This window comes from Dermacentor variabilis, chromosome 4, assembly GCF_050947875.1.
Source record: "Dermacentor variabilis isolate Ectoservices chromosome 4, ASM5094787v1, whole genome shotgun sequence".
NCBI lineage: Eukaryota > Metazoa > Arthropoda > Arachnida > Ixodida > Ixodidae > Dermacentor > Dermacentor variabilis.
The window spans coordinates 131839077-131858001 of NC_134571.1; the positions used below are offsets into that span (position 1 = coordinate 131839077).

Sequence of the window (18925 nt, forward strand, 5' to 3'; positions counted from 1 at the left end):
AACGACGAAAAAACGGAGACGTACAAAAGCAGAGTTCGCATTAGGGGATCAGTAAATTTGATTGTGGGAGTTCATAGGGTGTTTTTTTCTTTTGTTATTCTTTAACCTAGGTAGGACATTAGGCAGCATAATAGTAAGAGCTTGGTGGCGCAACCCACAGCCCCGTTCCAAAGGGTACGCTCATAACATCCATCCATTCATCAAAATGCGAGAGGAGCCCAGTTGCCGCATGATGCGCTTTTCTGCCTTCGCACGCATGGGCATGGTATGCATGTCGGAGGCCACGCGCAGGTTTCACGGTGGTGGCACTAGATGACACCGAGTGTTCTTGGATAAGCACTAAAGAAGAGTTCCGCTGCAGTATATGCCTCATAAATGAGGCGGCAATATGTTGCGTCGCAATAATGATTCAATGCTAGTGCATTACAGTCGACAGTCACCATAAACTGAGTTCTCCCGTAAGCTTTTGGTGAATGTAAACGGTGTGAACTTCATGAGCAGTTTTCTTTAAATTGCAGCAACGCCGACGCATTCGTCCGATTTGTCAGTAAAAAAAACCTGAGTCGAAGCAAACAACACGACAACGCACAAGCAATATTACGTAGCTAGGCCTTTATTAAAAATTAGAGGCAATAGATTTGTTGCAGACGTTGCTCACAATTTCCAGATGCCAGATTTTTTAGGCACTTCACAATCGTCCGACTGCTGCAGCTACTCCGTTTGCACGAGCAGCTGAATTTTTTCACCGTTGAAGTGCAACCGATTCTTTTTCCATAAAAGTCCGCTTTCCAGTGAAACGTACAGCTGCACTTTCCGCACTGTAGAGATATTGTGCTGTTGGCTGAGAATTCTGTAGTACCTGAAATGCCAGGCCCTAGGAAGACGAAGTGCAATCATTATTCAGTATTGCTAGACCAGGAGTGCATGCTAGAACAAGTGTTTGGCGCAAACTACTATTCGGCAGCAACGACCATTGAATATATATTTGTAAGTATATTTTTTTTGTTTCAGCTGAGCGCTCTTAGCACACCGCTTAGCATTAGGTGCACTGAACCGAGCAAAATAGTATGTTTTGAAGCAGAAAATGAACACTCTACAGTACTATGCATCGCTTGACTGAGAGGCGGAAAGTCTCGTTGCAGTACAATTGCTGCGCACAATTGACTTCACATGCTCAATGAACACCAAATTTTGCCCCCTCAGTAGGATTCCGAACCTGGTGAAAATTTTAGTACCTACATACCTTACGTACATGCCCAAGGTCATAAACTAATTCGTTAAACCTCCAAACTTAGGTTTTTAGCGCCATGCTCACCTGTACTGTAAGTTTTGTCGTCACAATCTTAAAACCACCCGCAAAGTCTTAGTAAAACAATCACAGGGCTCACTCCCCGCACTACGCGTGGCCTCAAAAATATTGCAAGACAGGCGTATCCACTCCTACATGAAACAAGCTATGTAAAGGTTCAAAGTATTTCTTCTTCGAGATGAGCCTCAGAGCTGTGCGTTTCACAATATACTTTTGCATTGCAGTTTGGTCTGTTCATGGTAAGGCGCAAGACCTCTTACTGGCGCACCAGCATATATTGCATTCACTTAATGCCAATAAGCAGATGCACTGGTAACCACGTTAAGAGAATGCGAACCGAAACTACGAAGCTTTGGCAACTGATACTAACGCTATATGAAGACGCAAATGTTCCCCATGTCACGGTTGCATTCTAATGAATCATCGCTAACAGCATAGAAGCTGTACTCACCAGTATATCCAGTTATATTGTCGTTTGGGTTTGGAAGAAGGTCAAAGGGTCGTGGACCTAAAAACAAAGAAAGCGAATGTATTAGACATGCAGCGTTAAAAAATATTCGATAGTGAAAAGCTAGTTCGAGAGATTCAATAAACAAGAGTAGGTAGGATTACAGCTGAAATAGGTGAATACAAGAAAAAAAAAGAGCTTGTATTCGAATTACTTCATTTATTCTGGCGCCAAAAAACATTTAGGGTGTTTTGTGTTACAATAGGTCTTAGTCAGAAAGAGTTTCAAGTCAATACTGTCGGGTATTTGTTTCATGCGTAACACAGAAAAACGGAAGGCACTTGCTTGCGGCAGCATACACTTGATACAACCACAATTTGAAGCTGATTCTTTGACTCGCCATTCGAGGACTAGTTGCTTACAAAATGTTCATTACGATTCAACAAAATGTGGAGGTCTTGGCTCAAACAATGTTTAAGACGGACGCGTCATATTTTGGCTAGTTATCTGTACATCTTGAATTGAAAGAGCCTGCTGGGAAACAGTAACGCAAAAAGAAAAATACAATGAAGTCACGTGCGATCCCAGTATTGGCTCATATTATTTTTAAAGATGCGTATGTGCATTTTGTGCGCTGTACGTTGAAAATTATTCCGGTTTATTAGCGAAACTTGTTATGTAGTAGGCCAGAGCCTCTGGTTCACTGAATGTCCTCTTTTAAGTTTTCAAATTTTCTCTGAGACACCATGACTTGCCTTATTTAAGTAGATACATTTGCTTACCAAAATGTATTGTTAACCCGTACTAAACAAGATAGAATTAAAGCTAGCAGCAACCACAAAGAGCGTTCGTTGCAGATCTCGAGCATTTGATCTGGCTAGAGCATGGTGAGTTTGTTTTTCGACGCTCTACACACAGCCGGATGCCATCATAGCTGGTCCGATCCGTTTCGAAGTCAAGTATTCACGCTAACGCAAGTGATGTTGCTTATTCCCACTGAATCGCCCCCATTCGATATGCTAACATCTTTATCGCGCATAATTCAAGCACAATTTCAGTTTTTAATATTGTCAATGTTGAGATTAACTTTCAAACGTAGTGCACCAAATTGTGCTTGCGCATTTAACAAATGTACTTATTGATAGAACGAAGATCCTAATCTGTGCTAAGCAGTAATCAGCGCTCCGAGAGTACTTTATCGGCGCGTCGCACTGGCTACCATTACACAATTTACCAAGACATGGCTGCCTAGTTACGTGACCGCTCGACTTACCCGGTCCCATTCCGAGCACATGTATGTCGACCACATCCGCCTCTTGGAGCTCTTCGGGTTCTCTTTCTGAGAAAATAAAATAAATAAAAAGCTAACACTTGGGCACTGAGCCACCATTTATCAGCACAGCGTGTTTGTTGGCGGTGCTATATATTTACAGTAAAGTACATGAGCGCGTGCAGCGATTTAGGCCTGACTACTGCCAAAATAACAATAACCTGCATCACAATTCGCGCGTCTACCTTACTTCATGGATATATCAGAGTGCCGCCAGGTTGACCCTTGGTTCTACCTACCGTCAGGCTTTGCCCTAGCGCCATGTTGGTATGTGCGGCTGGCTGTGTAGCGGCACTTTTCTCTACGTGAAGAGCCGTTCGTCGCGCTTCATAATCGATTCTTCTGCATGCTTGTCAAAATAAGTTTCCACGTATAGCTGTGTATGCAGGGACAGTGTGGTGAAAAGTAATAATTACGTTCGATATGTGTCCTCACTGCAAGATTACTTTCGCAAGTGGTTTCGTTCAGCTGGGAATTTGCGACACAACCTCTGCAAGCTGCCGCTGGGAATCACGACGATACGCACGCACTACTGCTAGGAAAAAACAGTGAGGCTGCAAAATTGCACTGAGTTCGAGGCTACATTCCTGCTGGCCAGGAAGAACGTCTGTAGACCAGAGCTCGTAGCGCTTCCAGGGGGCAGCTGCCGTGAATGGCGGGAACTGGTGGACAAAATGAACCAAAAACTGAGATAACGCTCAGCGTTTCCTTATCGTGTGCTGAGCTACAGTGCTCCCCCGCCAAAAATTTGTCGTCAGCGGCCGCATCATCAAATTCGCAGCTTAGCGCGTGCTGTGCCAAGAGCTGGTGGCTGTGTCGATAATAAGAAAGTTTAATCCTAACGACTGTACCAGAGCAAAAGATCCCGGTTTCCAACTCGATTCTGTCACTCTTATCGTCCACTGTTCACATCCGGCTCATCCTCTCGATAACGTGGGCAGAGCGTTTCTATGACCACTGACTGAAGCGCGAAAATGAATAGCATCAGAAAAGGCGTCGTTACGAAATCGTGGCCTTGGTGTATACGTTGGGGTGGTGATTCTTGCTCCACAAGGTTTCTCACAGTTTGTTCCTGATGCTCTATTCGGGTCGCTGTGTAATACCACGGTCTACGGCTATGTGCACTTAAACCCTCCTGGCACCTTTGACACTGCCGTCTCTGCCTGGCCCTTCCCTGTGGTATGGGCCACGAGAAGGCATCCGCATGACTTCGCTAGTCTATGCCGGTATGAATTCGAGCACTGCCTCACAAACGTCGACCGAGGAAGCAATTTCAACTGAGAAGGGGCCCTTATGTGAAGTACTGGACGCTCACTTCTACCTCTCCGATGTCCGTAAGTCTAGTTTTGAGCCATCGGCAACATATGCATAACTGAGCGGCATTTGCGCAAAATATTCGCAAAATTTTCGGTACTCCCCCAAGCCTACACCATCTACATTGAGGACGTATTGAAATGTGGTCAGCGCGAGAGCTCCGTTTTGTCCCAAAGCACTAGGATACGCCATATTATCGAAGACGTAAAATGCTCGTGCTATCGGAGTCAATTTACCGTTATGGACGCCACAACTATTTACCTTTGACCTGCCAGCCATCCCATCGCCTGCACGCTGTGCGCAGTTACGTCGGATAATCGTCGACCTTCGGTAAAGAATTTATTAATTCATTCATTCTGATTTCGGCAATACGGTGCGTGTATACCATCGACAAAAATGCTGGGGGCATGGACTAAAAGCCACAGAAGGCTTGACGGGGTCTGTACTATTTGATAATTTCACTTTCAAGGGTCAAAAAGAAATGTTCGTATGTGACAAGCACACATTGACAAAAACTGTACATGTGAAATATAGTCCATAAAGTCTAACACTAAAAAAGAAATATTTTGCTTCTGTGCATGCCATCAAGAAAAGAATAGCAACATAACAGTAAAAAATGCTGGTGGAATAAAAGACTAGGCAATGTATGTGCGATCAATTGTCGGCCATAGTTAGTACAAGTCCGTGGAGAAAATCAAAAAGTAATTCTGCGCATATTATAAACATTCACTATTCCTGTCAAGTTAGCAAGTTCCTTCAAGTACAAATTGTTCGTTTTACTCCTTTGTTTGGAGCATATCATTGGTAAGGAATCGTAAAAGTAGGCAACAAGTGTTACGTTTAGGATTTACAGATGGACCTTGTTTGTGCGTTATACGAATCATTCACAATCAAACGGACCATCCTTTTTTGGAATTTAGAAAGCCTGTGAATGTTCGAAATTGTTGTTCCTCCCTACACAAGGTAGCAATAGCACAGTTTCGAAAGGAAACGTGAATCATACAACCACAGTTTTAGAATCTCAGGCAAAAGAAAACGGGCGCACGATGGTATACCAACCATGCGAGAAAGGCTGGAACAAACAGGATCCGACAGACGAACACAAATACATGACGCTGCTTTCAAAGAACTCCACGGCCCCAGAAGATGCTCTTCCTCTGTTCCTATAGCATCCATTCCTACTCATCCGACCGATTTAAGCACCATCATTAGGAAGAGATTGCGTCGGCCTTGAGTTTCAGGAGTTCAGACGATCCCAATGCTCGTCCTGCGCCTATACAGAGGCTGACGTTGCCACGCTGTCCTCAATCACTACCTCACCTGAGCCTAAACCAGCCGGTCAGGCAGCTGTGGCTTCACTACCACCAGCAGAACTTGCACAGCAGCGTTACTCCGCGTAGAGTACTACCCGCCCTGCTTGTTATTACTGCGGCCATTCAGCGCACAGCTCCCGGAACTGTTAACTGCGCCAGTGCGGTGAGAGGCGCGGGTTCGCTCCTCAATAATGTGCGAACATCGGTCACTCAAAAACTACCAGCCGACATCGCACCCTGGCCTCCGTATAACGCCAACGATCTCCACGTATCCTTCCTCGCGAGGGTGGGAAGACCGCCCTTTCTTCTGTTTTCATCGAAGTTTTTCTTGCCTTAAGCACCATTCATAAGACAAGTTCTAGCTTTCATACACAAATTACTGTACAGAACGTTCAAGTGCGATGCACATCTGTGCGGACCCCAGGAACCGTGATGCCATTCTGCCGTCTCCTACTTTCGCAGAGTAGGAGATGCTACCGCTCACGGAACGAGAGTGTCTCCTTATACAGCGAAGCAGTCTTTGGCTAGGACCTGAAAAAAAACAAAAACAGATGTGCCCGAAATGTTTACACAAACATATCATCAGTTTGGCCGACCCTGGTGATAGTGCAGAACGTGTCCAAGCTCAATGGCACATACGCCTGTGGGCTCGCTAGACTATGACGATGCGCGTCGAAACGTTAGTGCATATATATGTAAAGTAAAATCATTAAATAAATAAAGAGTAAGGCGATAAAAAAACAGAAACAGAAATATAAGGATAAAGAAAAGATAATATAAACAACGAAGTTATGTGTTAATATAGCATAACCAGCATATATAACTTAATATACTTATTGAGCAATGGAGCTTCGCTGATTTTTCACCTTCACACAATGGCAGTGCTCTGAATTTTCTTCATGGTGTCTAGGCCCGCTCACCTAGTTTCGTCCTGGATTTATCGTTCTTTTCGGCTCCCTTACTAATCCTCAGCTCTCTATTACGGACAGCTTGTTGCTAACCTGTCCTGCTACCGTTACCATGCCCGCATAAAGACCGGCATCTCCAGGAATGGCTGCAAGTGTCGCGGAGACTCGACTTTCCGCGATGTGAATTTCTCCCCTGGAGAAAAGGTTTTACTCTGGATACCGGTGCGCCTTTCCTGGCTTGTGCAATAAATTTCGCAAGCGTTATTTCCAACGTTGAGGAGTTCTTAGGCTGATAGGCTTTGTTAATTGCCGCATCTTGCCCGTTCGCGCTCCTTCGTTTCTCCTTTGCGGCAGGACGAAGTTAATGCAGCTCTCATGGTTGAAACATAATACTCGGCTTTTCATAACACTGCCGCGAGGCCAGGTGTGCGATTAATACACGAGGGGAAATCCGTATGACACCATTGTGCTACTTCCATGTTCCTCATTGGTGGAGGTCGTGATCAGCATGCCTGAAATCTTCGCTGATATATATATATATATATATATATATATATATATATATATATATATATATATATATATATATATATATATATATATATATATATATATATATATATATATGTGTGTGTGTGTGTGTGTGTGTGTGTGTGTGTGTGTGTGTGTGTGTGTGTGGTCATTTTACAGAAAGCCACGTTACCAAATGGCACGCCTCAGAGAACGCTCAAGTCTGTGGCATAATTTAGCTTATTAGAAGTGATCGTTGTTCACAAGGCAAAAGACAATCTGGTGTTTGCGAAAACACGCTCCTCTATGCATATTTATTTATTTAATTTAGGGTACATGTCCAAATTGCACAATTTCTTTCAAATACCACTTGGTATAAGTGTTGCGTGATCGCCATTTTATGCAGGACGCCCTTCCCGAAAATTTCTATGACGCAATCACGGTCGCGAAATTGTATCGATACTACTACTAAAACATATATCATGGAAAGTGTGACTAGCCTGTTAAAATCAAATAGGTGTCCCTTCTAAATAAGGATGAATCAATCCATAATTAAAAAATAATAATAAATAAGTAAATAAATAAATAAATTATTTAATTCATTTATCTACGTTGCCTCCCAGACTACAGCTTTGGAGCATCGTGTGAGGGAGATTACATAGATAGCGGTGTGGTAAGGACTATGAGTAACATATATAATCAGTGCTTATCGATTCTGAGTACCCATCACTGAAAAAGTAAGAACATCAAACGACGTGCAAGGAGGTAAGGCAGTACAAGAGGCAGCAACGAATGATTGGCATTGTAGACTGTTTTAGGAAATAGACATATTAGGGCGATTAATCTTCGTCATTGCAATGCAGAAAGAGGGCGATGATTTCATGTTTGTTACGCTCGAGTGACCGTTTAGTTCCTGGAAATAAAACGTGCGGCGCGATTTCGAACCAACCGAAGGGAATCAATTAATTAGGCACGATGAGGGGACGAATGGCTGAAGCGTACAGGAGCTGCGGACGAAGAAATGTTTAAGAAATGCGAAATGTGTATTGTAAGACGCAGTGAGCATCTTTGTTGGACATTCACAAATAAACGCCCCTAAATGCGTACAGTTTTTCATTAACACACCTTAGGCCGAAGGCCGAAGCAATGATGACGATAGCAAGCATGCGAGGCCCGTGCTGCTAAACAGCTCAAACAGTAGCTCGGAGTTTACTAGGCTCCATAGGCATAATGGACGCGACGGTGAGGGCATGTGTGGCGAAGCTGAGAGTTGCGGCGGCCTCACAGCTTGTAAAAATATAACGTCATCAAAAGCGAAATTTCTTTATAAGCGCCAACGTTTGTGACCATTCTATGCTTACATTGCTAATCGTTAAGCAGGCACTAAACGACAAAGTATCGTCATCTCGAGAATTCGGGTTATGACTGCGTGACGTACATACATGGGACAGACTTTCTCTGAACTCCGGCAGAAAGACTTTCCAGCTCATATGCTGATCAAAATGGCAGCTGGATCATAGAGAAAGATATTCAACAAACGCGGACACTCCCATAGAGTCTAGAGGCCGAGTTGACTGTAGAGCACGAAGCGGATGGGATTAACATCTTCCGGTTTCGGTTCTGTGCGTGCGCGTTTTGAAAGTTTCCCAGCATGCGCTGCACCAGCTGCGCTAATCGGCGCGGCATGTTTATTTATTTTTTGCTTCCGCTTCTCATGCGCGCGCGTTCTTAGTACAAAATTGTTTTATTTAGTACACATGATGGCGAACGATCTCTACAAGCCTTCGTCGAATCTGTGCCATGTGCAACATCATAATGTAAGCGCCAGAATCCTCGTAAATGAGGAAATCTTTATTTTGCTCTGTATAAATACTCGTTCCGGGCTTCTTGTGCGTTCATCTTACGTTGTGGCGCTAGGTAAGTAGCAATAGTTCTTGTACGAAGCTCCACCGGACGACATCAGCTGAAATAAATTACAAGCATGTTTCATTTTGGTGTTTAGACCTTATATGATTACTGCGTGTAGAGACGAAGTGTGCGAAATTCGTAAATGGTCGGCATTACAAACCGAATCAATTCGGTTCTACATACACATATCGTAGATGCGCGACTCATCCAAAATAGTACCATAAAATATGAAAACAACTGATTTGCAACCATTCCCCGTTCCCGGTCATTATATGATGCACTTTAAGAGCACAAATAAGCGGGCGACTGCTCGCTTCCAAAACAACATGGCCTCAGCCGACGCAATGATAAGCTACGTACACAGAAGTGGCCATAAGACAGGCTCTCAGCCAGACCTTGCTAGACGCTGGCAGAAGTCCTAGTACTCGCACTCAAGACAAATGCGTGGTTGCAAATCGTGCTTTCAGTCGTTCCGAAGACAGAATATAGAATTTTTTCGTTTTTGATCTACTCGGCGTTATCTTTCGCGCGTTGTGCCAGCGCAGGCAACACACTCCAGTGTTATCACTCCTGGAAATTGGTCATCGTGTTTTCGCAAGCACGAATACCAAAAGAAGGCATATGTTGTTGCGGGGCCACTAAAAGCTTCACAAACTTGTCCCACTGAGATTCAGTACACGCAAAACTTAATTTGTCGCCACGACCGAGCTGCTTTTCGCTAACTGCGTCGAGACGCCGGGCGCGGCCACTGTGCTTCAGAAGTACAGCCGCCCTGATTTTTAATAATATAGCGCGAGCGTCGACTGAACTGCTGGTGAGCGCCTTATAACGGCGATAAGCGTGCAACAAGGCGAGAGTTCGCGCACGAGCCTTGTTGCCTTGTTGCACTCGCCTTGTTGCACGCTCTTGTTGCACGCTTATCGCCGTTATAAGGCGCTCACCAGCAGTTCAGTCGACGCTCGCGCTATATTATTAAAAATCAGGGCGGCTGTACCCCAAAAATTAATGAAATTAGTCACAGCAATGTTTGGGGTCAGAGAAAAAAAACTTGTCCCAGTAAGACTCAGCACACGCGAAACTAACTGCGTCACAAAGCCGAGTGCAGTGTGTATGCCCAAGAACTGCCGAAAAATGTTCAAATATTGCTGGCGCTCATAGAAAGCGTCAGGAACATCTCCCAGTACGAGCCATTGACTCAAATTATCTACTCTGGGACGCTACGCCAGGACGCTAATTTTTCGCTAGCTGCGTCACAAGCCTCGGTGCCGTGCCGTAAAAGCCTGAATTTCTCACCTTGCAACAGTCCAATAGTGCATTGGTGCCATGTCGAAGTGCACAAGGAACGCAAGAATACACCGGGAACCCAACAAACCAGGCGACGTCCAAAAGAAACGTGTCACCGAACATGCGAACTTAACATGCGTCGCCGACCTCGCTCGCTTGGGTGTCGTATCTGGCGCATAACGCACGCATATGGCGTGTCTGGCATGCCTCTTGCTTGTTGCTAGGTAACGCAACAAAATAAGTCGAAAATAAGTCCATGTATACGCAAAACTTTTTACTTCTAGCGGGAAAGAATGAAAAGAAAAATAAAACGTTGTCTAAGTTTATTTCACATTCTTTTTATTTTCGATGCTCACGCCAGCTAACGGTAGGAATCAAACACTAAGCGTGACGTGTTTCATTTTGCCAGTTTTCGCCGAGTGGCCCCTTTTGTTGAATTTATTTCTCTATGATGCGATGCCAGTAATGTGTGCTAAGGTATACTTTGTTATGAATTCATGCCTACTACGATCCGGCATGTCATGAGAAAGTGGTGCCTTCGGTATAAACGCTCAACTTACTAAGTTCCAGCAATCCTCCACCTAGATGGCCCAAGACATGTGTGACTTCTCCTGCCAAAAAGAAAAAGAAATTGAAGGATCATCCACATGCACAGAAACACCACAGAAACATACATCTAAGATGCGTCCCAGCTAACGCAGGTGAAGCTGTTGAACAAAAAGGGCGACGAGATACGGCGACGGGGCCAACGCTGTTTAGTCAAATGCCACGTTTAAAAGAATCAACACTACTGGGTTTCAAAGAACCAACGCTACTGAATAGCTAACATGGTGACCGCGAAAAAGTGTCCAGGCAATCGGATAGGTGTTGGCTGCTTCTGCTAAACAAGCAGCCGCGACATGCGTTCCTTTTCGCTTCATTTGTATTTTTCATCTCGGCTATACGCCGACGCACAATGCTTTAGTAAACAGTAGTACACAGAGTGACAGGGCTGCTGGCTTGTAGCAGCAACCAACAGCTTCGCCGTATACTGTTCTCACTTTTCGCGGTCGCAAAGCGAGCCTTGAAAAGGATCGTTCTTTATGAAACCCATTTTGAGAGCTCTCTTGCTGCACGCGTGACACAATCAGGCCCACATTCACTTCACATTCTTAATTAGTATTGATAGCAGAACAATGAAGTTGATGTCGCATAATCTGTACCAGAGATTCAAATACCACTGATATTTGTGTGCGCTGTAGCTGTTTAAAGTTTTAGAGTAGTGCTTTTTGTCACTCCATTGTGGTTCCTTCTGGAGATTTAGTTGCCACTTTAGGGAAGTCTTTGTTTCGTTAGTCTTCAGTATCTTGCTGAAAATGTCACAGTCCTTGTCTTTCGTTATCTAAATTCTATTCGCGAAGTCCAGTTTGTTTGGAAGATACCAGTAGTCCAGCCATTGATGTGTATCGATGTAGTCGAGTTATGAATTGTTCACGCGAAAGATTTTCACACTCCGGTCTCTGCATTTATGAAGAAAATTTTTTTGAAAGCACAATTTGGAGAGGTAGAATTCAACAGAGGATTGCATTGTGGCGCTTTAGTGGCCTACATTACAGCGGGGCACTATATTAGAGCTTGACGCACTTATATGCCGGGTACGGAGAAGTCCACGAGAGAAGCAGGCGAGCGTGGAGGATAAAGTCGGTAACTTCGGCCACCGGATGTTTTAGACCAAAGTTTTTCCCCTCTTTACTACATTTTGCGGAAGATGGCTGGTTCTGTCTCGCCAATCAAATAACTAAGGCCTCTGAGTATTTTAAAATGAAGTATTCCTTGCTTCACCACTGCACCGCCCTGCACAATTGCGGCTGCTGCTGCTCCTGTCTACCTGAAAGTATATTTTAAATTGCTTGGTATGCTGTGATAATCGAAGTGAAACCCACGTAACCGAAACAGCTGAGTACAGTTTTGTGATCGTTTTTCGTTTGAATAGTTCGCAATAAAACAAATATAGGCGCGCAAAATTGATGACTCTGATGGCTAGTAAAACAAATTGCAGCTGAATATAGGTAAACTAGTTTTGCGGAAGTTCGCAAAGTGTAGAAAGGTCCTCGAAAGACAGAATTGTCATGGACCGCTGTGATAGCACTAAGGCACAAAGAAAATATCCATGAGTTTCTCAGAAAGAAAGCCTGCCAGTTGAAAAAAAAGTTATCCTTGTGCAGAAATTGAACCCAGAACAAATGCCTTTTCGGAATGATAACTTTGCCGTTCCACCTAACCAGACGGCTAGCCCATTGTCACGTGAAGAAAAATTAATCGACAACTTGCAGCACACCGAAAACGTTGCTCCGCCTAGAGGGCTTGGGTAGAACTGGAAAATATAGCCAATGTCTCTGTAGTTCGAAAAGAATGAAAAAGAATTTAACGCCAATATTTGTTAGAGAGGTAAAGAATTGCTCTTAATATGAAGAAAGAGCAAAACTATTCAAGTCGGAACAGGCTATTATGGCAACAACAAAAAAATTGAATATGAAATCGGTCTTATGCTTTTGAACAATTATCCGGATTTAGAAGAAAAAGATTAAGGTAACATAGTGACAACAAATAAGACCTTAAGTAGATAAATTTCTGAAGATGAAATTAGGTCGGCCGTAAGTCACCAAAGCGACAAATAGGCAAGCTTGTCCCATAAGAAAGGACATAACAAGAAAAACGACGAGGAGGAGGAGGATGAGACAAAGGAGAGGAAAGACAGGGAGGTTAGCAAGTGTAAGTACCGGCTGGCTACGCTGTGCTGGGGAAAGGGGTAAAGGGAGTAAAAGGAGAAAGAAGAAGAGGAAAAAAATGAAAAAAAAAGAAAATTCACACAGTAACGCGATACTACGCGCTACAACGTTCAAAGGCGGTCGCACAATTCGCATGCCCTTAGAAACTTCAACAAAGCCCTTAAGGCCTTGAGTTCCGAAGCACGTCTGGACCGACGTCCTAGAGCTTTTTCCTCTGTAAAGGGGCGATTGTTCAGTTTTGCGAGAGCGGTCACGAGCATTTTTCTTGGAACTTTGTAAAGGGGACAGTCACAAAGGAGGTGTTCAATCGTGTCCTCGCAGCCGCAGGTGTCACAAGTAGGGCTGCCGGCCATTCCAGTGCGGAATGAATAGGAGTTCGTGAATGCTACGCCGAGCCACAGGCGGCACAAAAGTGTTGCTTCCGCTCGTGGTAACCCTGGTGGTAGGCGGAGTTGCAGACGTGGATCCGATCTGTGGAGACGTGCGTTCGTGAATTCACTGGTGTTCCACAGATGCTGTGTAAGCTCGCGGGCGAGGAAGCGAAGACTTGTGGCTGCATCTGTTCTTGACAGCGGTATGGGTATAATCTGGGCACCATCATGAGCCGACCAGGCAGCGTCATCCGCACTGTCATTTCCTGAAATTCCGCAGTGACCCGGTATCCACTAGTAGATGATGTTGTGTCCCTTGTTGATTGCGTGATGGTGAAAAACGACGATATATACTATCGCGTTAAACACGAGATCAAACTCGAGGGAGATTTTGTCTGAATTTTGCCACTACATTTAATTAACGATGGAGGGGTTATTATTGTCGAAATTATTCTCTATACGCTTTGTTCGCAATTCCCTAAGACTTCAACATACCAGAGAATTGGAAGAATACCAGTAATGTACTAATAAACAGGAAGGCACAAGTTTACGATTTGAAAAGCTTTAGAAGGAGAACTTTCACTTCAGTATAGCACAACATGCAGTAGAAAGCAATTTTGAATTGAATCAGGGCGCCAACTGACCTAAATGTACTATTTGAATTGGCTTGTTACAGGCAGGTGCGTTCAACAGTGAATCATATCCATTCCATTATAACGGAATTTAGAAATATGCGCAGTAGAACGAGCCACTCTGTATGGTTTTCGTCGATTGTTACAAGGCACTCGATTTAGTATAGATAGGAACAGTGATGGAGGCGTTGCGTAGCCAAGGAGTACAGTGACGACACGTTATTATCTTACGAATATCTTCGGACACGCGAATATCTTATAAATACACCCCAGCTACATTGATTTCCCGCCAAGAAAGGGGCCGGATAAGGAGGCAAAATCAGTCTCAGAATATTCGGCGCATGCTTAAAGGTATTTCATAGATTGGACTGGAAATGTCAGGATTCAGGATAAATGACAAATAATTCAGCTACTCGCGGTTTACAGATTACATTCTGCCGCTCAGATGTGCTGGAAATCACTAGCAAGAATTGATTGAGCCCCTTCACCGAGAAAATGTAACAGTATGCTTGAAGAATAATAATCCGTAGAATACGAAGATAATCAAATGAGTAATTGGCAGAAATTTTCTACAAGCTGTACAACAGCACGTTTATCTAGGACATATCCTCGAAGGGGACACTAATTACGACAATATTTACAGAGGAATAAAATGCTCCGCCAAGCGGGCTTAATAAAATGAGTTGGAACACATCGCCAGGCATTAGAAAATCGTCACAGGCAGCTTATGGCTATGCTTCAAATGAAGTCTAGAATGATCGCGTTTCTGGTGGCGCTCACATATGAGGCATAAACTCGGAGGTCAAGAAAAAAGCTCGAGGAGCAAGTAAGGACCACGCAACGGACCAGTGAACTAAACTATAATACGCGTAACGTTAGGGGACATGAACGCATTCTGGTGGAGTAAAGATCGTATAGGGGCTACGGTTATTCTAGCTGACTATAATAGAAAACAAAGGGACATGGGTGGACCAGGTTTGCGTAGGATGCGTAAACAGCGGTCTAGCTGAGTTACAGAATAGGTGCCGAGAGAAAGGTGATACATTCGAGGACAACAGAAAAGAAGGCGGTGTAAAGGAATTAGAAAGTCCTCAAGCATAGGGTAAAGCCAGCTGGCGTCCTGCAATGCAGATCAATAGACAGATGTAGATAATGATGATGTTGGATGCTGATCATTATTTGCTTCACAGTGGCAGGAAACTTGAACAGAGTCGTTTGGCTGCATGATGCCTGTAGAGATTGTCTTCTCAAATATAGTAAAACCTGTACTCACCAAACTTGGACAAGGGCCTCAACAAGACTGGCAGTCTCACCGCCAACCTTCCTGAATATGTACAGAAAAACAAGAAATATATTTTACGCACTTCATTTTAAATCTGGGTGAAACTGTTAAGCGAAAAGCATCGTGAACTAATACATCGGCACAACATCAGTGCTCAAACAGGGCCTTCATTATAGACGAATATGGAAACTCGGGTTGAGCTCACTACTTCTTAGAAAAGCCTAATAATTTTACCGCAAAACTTCGCAGTCATGGCTGTAATCTTGCAGAATAATAATATTTTACAACACTTTTATTCCCTCACAGAACACAGGAATTCTCCTGTTACCACATCAGTTGCCAACTAGCACCACAGTAGTAACAACAGGTCTGATTAAGCAGAAATGCGTCTGTTGAGAGAAAATTTATCAGTTAGTGCAGACACAAGTAGCAATAGTTCTCGTATTAACATTTTTTGAGAAGCTCGAGTGAGGGGAGGGCGAGAATTGGAGAGTGACGGAATTTTCCTATCATATTGCATAGAAGATGTTAAGTTTACCACTGCAACAACGCAATTTAAGCAAGCTATAACAAATTAGAAATTGAACCTTACGGATAACGGCTTTCAGAAGTTAAGAAGGCTGCATGTGGCCTTAATTGACTACCATTTACAGAAACCTCTCGCCAGCACCACTGACAGCACATATGAATTCAAAACAGAGGTACTTGGAAAGTTTTGCAACGGATGATTGTCAAACACATCAAGAATAATTTGGCCTTGTCGTATAGTATTTAATTCCGGAAACCGCCGAACACGCTCAGTGGTTTAGGTGTATTACAGGGAAATATATGAAAGGGTAACCATATCTGCGTGCTTACATATATTTAGGAAACGTTACGCCAAAAGTTCGTTTACAAACGTGTAGGGTAACTTTAGCACCGTCAGTTGGATATCTTATTATAGCATACCCACTGAGCGGGCTACTATAGGGTGGCAAAAAAATTATTGAGCCATTCCACTCCGTGAAGGTTGACGAGCAGAGAAGCTATTGAAAACCACCACTACAACAGCTCAGGGTGGTATGCAGTGCTTTATGGCTTCAGAGTAATCGTAGTAGTGCTATGCTAGAGCGGTGCTAGGAATGGGAGAAATTTTGACGGCACGCCACGGCCCATAATAGTACTGCAACAACATTGAGATCAGTTCCTAGGCTGGTTATCTTGTATACAAAAGCCTACGCACGTCATACTCTACGTCGAAAGCTTTCGTCGCCCCGGCAGCTTGCGCAACTGTAATCTCTACCGGGGCACGTTTGTGGGGAGCATTACGTGCTTCGCATTGCTATCATAAAGTATGTGGTTCGGATGCTTTTTTTTGACCTATTTATTGTAACCTATGCTGTTATCTATGTGGTATGCGTGTTTCCAAATAATGTATCAACTGTTCGCTGCTCTTTGCTGAGTGCTTGTGGCCCCAGCAGTTGCTTTGGGAAGGACACGCGCAGGACATCCTACCCCCGTCGCCAGGCGAAAGTCTCACAGGCTGTGCTGATATGTGTGCCGTTGGCACAGCGGACGGAATTGTGGTATAGACTGCCTACACCCGGGTACACTCAAAAGTCAGATTGAGGTTCTCGGTCAGGGATGATAAATCCATGCACATCATTTTCGTTGGTGATTTCAACATCAACATATCCAGAACGGAGAAGTGGTATATGCTTTTTGTGCTGCAGTGCTTTTCGCAAACCCCATCACTTCCAGCTCATCGTACATAGACTTGACTAGGGCTAAGAACGCGTGGAATGTTGTAGCCGAGCCGATCAGTTTTTAATGGCGAACACGAGACTGTTGCCACCCCCATAACATCCAAATAATATCGGCTCTCCTAGCAAGACAATAAATGTGTGCGCGTAGCTTTCGTCACAGCGACCACCGATCAAGACGATAAATGAGTTCGTAGCTTTCTTCAATTTTCTGTGTAACCTCCGTGGCTACTGACAAAAGCATTTCATTCGATGTGCATTACCCATGAGAAAGTTTACCAGTACATACGCCAGTATATTAGGGCGAATAAATCTTGCAGTCCGAAATATTTATCAGCTAGCCGTATTAGTTTGAAAATACTGTAGAGCTATTGTGAGCAGCACTGTGATTTGTTTTTTCTGATTAGGACGTATACACTAAATTTTAGATATGATAGTTTTTAATTACAATCGCAGATACCAACGCTTCATATCACAATTGGGTCTAGAACCACGGACATCATTGTTAATAAAAACTGCTAAATAACCTGGTGAGATAATCGGAAAAGTACTTCTTAAGAGAGAAGTCAAAGCATCAGCTTAAGCTAGAAGCTGAACGTTATGCATCTACTAGTGCTTCAGACTCTGTGCCGTGAACTAATCGTCCAATTCATTGCTATTTCAGTAAATTTTTATCAGTACTGATTTCTGTACTTCGTAATTTTAATTTGATGTTTGCATTGGTGACTTTCGAATAAATACGTTACCAGCCACTCCTACACACCACCCTAAAATATGATGGTAATGTCTGTAGACAGGTAACTGGAGTAAAAAAAAAGCGACAAGTGGCACCATTACACACGGCACATTTCGTACACTGGCGCAGGTTGCGCCCTTTGGGTCCTTTATGGGATGCTGAGAACGGCGAAAGGTAGATGCATATGTTTGAAAATTACATTGTGCAACCACCGTGAAAAATAATGAATAGGAATAAATACACACCCAAAAACGCGCCGAAACCGAGGACTTCAGGAATCGGTGCCAGAAGGACAAGTATGACGAGTGCGCCTTGTCTCATGATTTTGGGCATTACTAGAAACGGTGCGTCGACGAAAGCAGCTCTCTTTTATGACTATACGCTCACCGCTAGAAACCAGGACTGCAGGTTCTTTAGCAGTGAGAGTACAGGTTATATTTATATACGTCACACCTGCGCTTCTCATTACAATGGAGCGGTTTCTCTGACGCTCGAAAACGACAAAGTGCACTGCAACAAAGGTGCGATAGCTCCAGTAACAACACAAACGTACTCCATAAGTGCTATGTTTTACCCGTGTTCCGGCAAATTTTCTCCCGGTGCCGAACATCTAGTAGCTCCTTGTAGTTCCAGGCAGGAAGGGACTTCGCAATTCCTCTATAGTTTTTTGAATCTCTGCTATTTGCTTTTCAATAACGTTTAAATATTCTGCTGATATTGCTTTCAGTCGTGAATTTTTACCTTTAGCAAAGTGGAAGGTTTTATACGTTTACCATCGCTACCGAAGCTGTCTTTTTCTTGTTCACTGTCATTTTGTCTAGTCATTCGTAAACCGTCTTTAAGACTAAGGTATAGTCGATACATCGCTGTTTATTTCAACGTTCTCAAGATCACTGCCGAATTCTACATTGTCACTCTATTAGTTCATGACACACATTCTACTTGTTCACAAGTACAAGGTTCTGTCCCGCGCACACTTTTGGCATTGAATAGCCATTGTAATCAGTATATCAGTCTAGATCCTTTACACTCTTGAAATACGAACCCTTTAGTTCGTATTTTGCTACAGA

The 18925-nt window shown here is 43.7% G+C and overlaps 1 protein-coding gene across 1 annotated transcript; it reads right to left on the reverse strand.

The window, feature by feature from the left end:
• Window positions 1-597: 597 nt before the first annotated feature.
• LOC142577942 (uncharacterized) lies at window positions 598-18277 on the reverse strand. The gene is made up of 6 exons (XM_075687379.1): window positions 18101-18277; window positions 15369-15419; window positions 10885-10935; window positions 3031-3096; window positions 1761-1817; window positions 598-874 (listed from the first exon to the last, which is right to left on the reverse strand). Exons 1-6 carry the CDS (start codon window positions 18186-18188, stop codon window positions 624-626), a joined length of 564 nt encoding a protein of 187 aa, XP_075543494.1. The 5' UTR covers window positions 18189-18277; the 3' UTR covers window positions 598-623.
• Window positions 18278-18925: the final 648 nt, after the last annotated feature.